A 6000-nucleotide genomic window follows, 5' to 3' on the forward strand; every position below is an offset into this window, starting at 1 on the left:
CCATGGCCTCATCCAACCCAGCCTTAAACACCTCCAGGGATGGGGCATCCACAGCCCCTGTGGGCAATGTTTGCCAGCACCACTCCACACAGTAAAAACAACTTCCTCCTGATACCGAATCTAAATCCCCCCTCCATTCACCCTTGCCCTATCACTATCTACCCATGTAAAAAGCTGATTTCCCTCATGTTTATAAATTCCCTTTAGATGTCTGACAAGAGGTTATAAATATGAGAACGCAGAAAAACAAACAAACAAACAAACAACAAAACAAAGACAAGAATCCAGGACTTCCTCATCTCTGGCACTGTTGAAACAAATGTCAGAGAAAGTGAGATTTTCACCTTTGCTAAGACGCGTTTAACAAGGTACTGCTTCATTTTCTTGAACTTAAACTTTTCCTAAACTTACACCTTTTCCTGTAGCATGACAAACACCAGAAAGATGCCATCCTGTGTCCCTGAGCTGACCCCACTTCACACCAAGGCGCTGCCCCAACCTCTGCTCCCCAGCAGCTCATCCTGCATCAGGAGCTGCCCACTCACAGCACAGGGCTCCTGCTCACTCCAGGGTCAATGTGCTATTTAGTTTGGTGAAAGAACTAGTGAGTACTAGAAAAAAAAAAAAAAAAAAAAAAAAAAAAAAGGGGTTGGCAGCTGTGTAGAAAAAAAGCAGCTTTGCCAAGCTTAATTACCATTACCCAGTTCAACTGCACTTTTACCAGGATAATCGCAGTTTGTTCTTCAACCAGCTAAAGGTTTTTTTCCATATAGAAATGCATACATTTTTTTTTTAGCTGTGAAAGAGAGAAGACAGAACCAAGCTGCTATGGAGGCTGGACAGTATTTAAAACCACTCATTTCTTAACTCTGCTTGAGGCTGGGGAGAGTGAACAGGAAGAAGTGTTTGAAAACTTCTTGAATAATCTCCCTCTCCTCTTTCTCCTACAATTTCTGCACCTTCACAAATCCCTGTCCTCAGCTTCTGGCTTTTGGCTACAGAACTTTCATGCTGCCTCTCACAACATAAACATTTGCACCTACGTTTGACAGGTTACTGGAGCCGTTCAGGGCAATTATTTTTATACAGTTTGCTGCTTAGGGTTGGTCTCATCGCTGTCACAGCCAACAGAAGGTTAAAGCTGAATGCAAAGCAAAATCCCCATATCCTTCACCTCCCCGGGCACGCATGCAGCTGAGGTCTGGCAGCAGGCAGTGCACAGAAACTTGGGTCAAACCAACACGCTCAACCAGCCAGAGACACCAAGTGAACTGGGGCAAAAGCAAAGCACCATACTGGTGGTCCTATTCAGCCTTAGCCTTAGAAAGAGCTGAAAAGTCTTAAAGCTGGGAGAAAGAAGGTCTGAGAAGGGAGGAACCTTGTTGCTCTATATTCAGTAATTACACTGGACATAATAGCACAAAGGAGATGCAAAGGTAACAAGATTATTAGTGAAGACTCCTACTAAAAGCTATTAAAACATTCTTATGTGCTAAGATCTGAGTTCTCGTCTGCTTGGACACACCTGTATGGTGTGAAACATGTCTCACTCTTAATAGCTGGAAAAAATGACTCCCACAGCTCAACGGAAGCTGACCTTCACATCTGAAACAGTGCTGTCAACCAGCACAGGCAGGAGGATGAGGACCTGCAGCTAATTGTGATGCTGCCCCAAGCAGCTCAGCCCCAGTGGGAATGCTGCTCTGTCAGCCCAGGGCCTGGCAGAGCTGTGCCCAGCCCACAAGCACTCTGCTGACAGGAGGATGGGCCACCTGGTCTGTGGTACTTAACTGCACCCACCATGCTGGTCTGACAGAAAGGAAAGCAGAGAGAGAGGCCAAGTAACGTGTGATCCAACTGCAGCCTAGGCATAAGAGGAGTCAAGACCCCCTTCTGCCCCAAAAGCACTAAAGGTTTGGCCTTGCTGCAGGAGCAGGCGACAGGAAAGTTACTCAGGCACACATTTTCATCATTTCGTTACATGTATAAGCCCGTGATCCCACCCACATACCTTTCCACTTATGTACACACATCTGGTGTTTCATATAGATGTGAAGAAAGAATTGTGCCTCTCTCAGCGTGTGGGTTTTTAACTGAGCCCCTGTGGGGCGAGGCAGGGAGCACAGTGCGGAGCTCTGAGCGGAACAGGCAGCGCTCAGATGGAACGAGCCGGGCCAGCACAGCCTCAGCGGCCAGGTGCTCACACCGCTCTGCCCCCTTGGTTTCATTCGCCATCATCCCACTGAATATTCTTCAGTGTTGTTTTGTCTTTTTGGACACTGAATCCTGCTTTGGCAGAAACAGCTCACTCTAATATCAACATCTGCTTTGAGTTACACGGAGTGGCAATTTTAAACTAACAGTTTCTCAATCTAAAACTCAACGTCTATTTCAGCTGGTTATTTTTAAGCTGTCAAGGCCCAACACTGTATAGCTGGGTTTTTTCCTCTCTTTCACCATATTTTTTGTCTCCCTGCAAGTAAGCGAGGTCACAAAACTGTGTTTCTGAAGGTGCTACGTAGATCTTTCTGATCATAAAAATCAGATCTTATGTTTTCAGGCAAGATTCCAACACATTTCAAAGTAGCGTTATTGATACTGGGACTGTCCTTGGTTCATACAGAAAATGGAGGTGTAGAAGCAAAGAGCTTTCCCCCTCCTATATTAGGCCACTACCATTTCAACAGTGTAAGGCCAAAGAGGATTACTACACATCCTTCAAATTCCAGTTAGCAATCCCATTCCTGACAGCCCTTCTGGACTAAGACTTCATTTGCACACAGTTCAGTGTTTGGAAATGCAAGTTTCTTCAGCATGAAAACCCAGCAGCAGTGCCTTAGGACAGAACCCACAGACACTCCCCACAGCTCTGTGGGCTCCCCCTGGCTCATGCTGCTCTGTAATGCTATGCACCAAGATTTCAGTCTCACGTGTTTAAACAAAGTACTGCCTCCAGACCTTAAAAATACACTAAACCGTATCTATATCTAACAGTAGAGCTGTTTAGAAAGTTGCCCTTTAATGATAACTGAAGGAGTATACTACTAAAACATCCAAAGTAAATCATTTGTTGAGAGGGGGTGGGGTCTAAAGGTCATATTTTTCCTCATCTGTTTACAAGATTTTCTCTTCTGTCATGGAGCAGAAGGAGGTGCTTAGAATGAAGAGAGATCTCACCAACCAGGCTCAGCAGGGGAGTCAGGTGCAGTAGAAGGTATTTCTCTACATACACACCAATAAAGCTGCCTTGTAAACAACACTTTATTACAAAGCAGAACAAGTACAGCATAATGCATCAAGCAGGAGCAAACTGCAGACAGAACAGCAATGAGTCACACAACATACATAATCCTGCAGCTAAAAAACAGGACCAGAAACAAAGGACAAAGATATCTGCACAGTTGAGAGTCAAAACGGGTATCTTCTGCTGCAAAGTCACGTATTTTTAATATATACACACATATATATATGCACAGTATCTGTTTGTGGGCAGTACTATAAGGATAGATTAAGAGATAGTTTGAAAGTAATTTCATTTACAAAGTGATCTTACTGGAGACTGGCACGCAACACGTACTGACCTTATTAAAAAAAAGGTACAGGTAAAGACAGCATGAGATTAAATACTGATCAGCATCAATGGAAACCATTCACCACGTAGCAAGTCAGCAGGCAGAGCCACAGTTTTAAGTTGTACGATTGCTCACAGGTTGCATACCTAAACAAAGCCAAACCTATGAACTACAAGTAAACTTCAAAACTACTTCCAAAATGAAAACACAGCAAAGGGGAAAAAACAGGGAACAATACGGGCTCCTATTGCCATGGGTTAACTTCCCTGCTGGAGGGCAGATCTTAAGACGTAGTTGTAACTGTAACGTAACATATATCTTTGCATGTGATGGAACTTGTTTGAATTCTTCAGCTTGCAGAAAGTTGTGGCAAAGAAGGTTCTCAAATACTTAAAACATAATACAGTCACTCCAAAGTCAATATTAGACTTCATTAAATGACAACAGCATAGAAAACTGATACTAAGAGGCTTTTCTCTACAGCAACGGTCTCCTTCTGAGTTCATTACATTTCATATTGAAGTGGGAAGCGCAATCTTCCAAATAAACACAAATTAAGGAGCTTCTTTGAAATACTCCTTAAAACACCTCTGCAACACTCAACAAAAACAAGTTTTTGAGAGAACGCTGCACAGTCCACAGCTGCATGAGGTGTCCCAGTGAGCTCAGTGGAGGCCAGGCTGGGGTACAGCAGCACCCTGCATCCACGCTGTGAATGCGCAGACCCAGCAGCACACAGGGAAGTTTTCCCTTTGCTGCCTTTTAAAGCAGTCAGCCCTCCTCCCCTCCAGGGTTCCCAGGCTCCTCTCACTGCATGTAAGACGCAGAGCTGCTTGTTGCCAAGCAAACCTCGGGCAGGAGATGACAAACAGCTTACATCTCCAAGCATCAATCACCCCCACGGATGCTCTCAACCAAATGAATCAGAAATTCATGAGGAAGGTATTCATGTAGCGGTATATAAATTAACCTATTTCTATTTTGGGCTACTCCTGGTTGTGACAAAGAAGCATTTTCTTTGCCGTCAGTTTTCCATCTCCCAAAACAGCAAGAAGGCATGTCTAAACGAAGCCAGTTTTTAAACGCATCTCCTCCCAGAAGCTGCAGCTTGAGCCAGGCCCGTGGCAGCGGGTGCCCAGATGGAAGCACGCCGCAGACCGAGGGGTGCCCGCGCTGCAGGGCCCGCGTCCCTGGGCTGCTGCAGGCGATCCGAGGGGAGAAAAGCCACCACAGGCGGCACAGCATCGCTCCGCTGGCTGAAGCACCCTCTCTGCTCCACACAACATGTGGATTTAGAGCTGCTATTTCGATCCGGACAATAGAGGACGCCGAGTAGGAGGAGGGAGCGCATGACAGGGACGCGGTGCCGCCCCGCAGCCCGGGGAGAGCCGTGCCCGCTCCGCGCCGGGACACGCGGGGCAGCCAGGAGCGGCACGGCCGGGGAAGCTTCTACGGCCCAGACCCCAAGACGGAGCCACTCCGTGCCGGAAAGCCGCTGTGCACAGACACAACAGAGCAGGGTTCCCCTTCCCTAGGCGAAGAACGCTCGCGGACCGGCTTCTAACTCCGCCGTCCAGCCGGGGCAGCCGCCCAACCCTCCCCGGCCGAGGCCCCTCCGCTCCCCAGGCCCGCCGCCCCCACGCTTCCTCCTTCGGCGAAGACCTCCCTGCAGGAGCGGAGCAAGGCAGCGCGGCCCGGGCCGGCAGCGTCCTCCCACCCGCCCGCTGCGGCGGAGGGCGGCCCGGGAGGAAGGCGAGTGGTGCCCGCGGCCGGCATGAGCTCGGGCGGAGCGCGGGCCGCGCCACGGAGGCCGCCCGCCGGCTGACAGCCGCCCGTTCCCGCGAGCCCCGCGCCGGAGCCCAGCTCTCCCCGCACCGCGAACGGCCGCCGCGGCCCCGCCGAGCCCGCCCTACCGCCACCTGAGAGAGGGAAGAAGAAAGGCAGCGCCGTGCCCGCAGCGCGCCCCTACCCCTTAGCGTGCTCGGCCTCCTCCTCATTGTCGCCATCTATGCCGCAGGTGTCCTGGTCATCCAGCTCCAGGCTCTGCTGGCTGGCCGCAGACTCGCTGTCCTCCGCCATCACGGGGGAAGGAGGGAGGGGAGGAGGCGGGGGAGCCTATGAAAGGAGCCGGGGCGCACGGGCAGATGCAGTCCGGAGGAGCTCCCTCTAGCTGCTGTCCTCCCCCGTGCTGGCGGAGGAGGCGGAGGCCACGGGGCCTGGGGCCGCGGGCCGCTCCCCGTCGCTCGCAGCCGCCCGAGGCTGTGCGGTGGTGTCCCGCTCCCCCCGGCGCCTCGCACCCGCCGGGCGCCGCCTCCCCTCCGTCGCCGTTCGGTGCCCCGCGGGCGGCATCGATCCCGCGCCCACCGCCTTCCCGGAGCGGGGAGGTCCCTTAGGCCGCCCCGCAGCCGTGCTGGGCCTCCCTGGGGGG

General features: G+C 50.9%; 1 protein-coding gene across 1 annotated transcript in view; it reads right to left on the bottom strand.

The window, feature by feature from the left end:
- The window catches only part of NMT2 (N-myristoyltransferase 2), a 26838-nt gene extending 21140 nt beyond the window's left edge, over positions 1–5698 (bottom strand). Inside the window, exon 1 of the mRNA XM_042816673.1 lies at positions 5542–5698. Within this exon, the coding sequence (XP_042672607.1) occupies positions 5542–5651 (110 nt within the window). The 5' untranslated portion in view covers positions 5652–5698. The remainder of the gene's footprint in view (positions 1–5541) is intronic.
- Between the last annotated feature and the right edge of the window lie 302 nt (positions 5699–6000).

This window comes from Centrocercus urophasianus, unplaced genomic scaffold, assembly GCF_019232065.1.
Source record: "Centrocercus urophasianus isolate 14NV4802_14NV808 unplaced genomic scaffold, USGS_Curo_1.0 seq_16, whole genome shotgun sequence".
In the NCBI taxonomy this organism is placed as follows: Eukaryota; Metazoa; Chordata; class Aves; order Galliformes; family Phasianidae; genus Centrocercus; species Centrocercus urophasianus.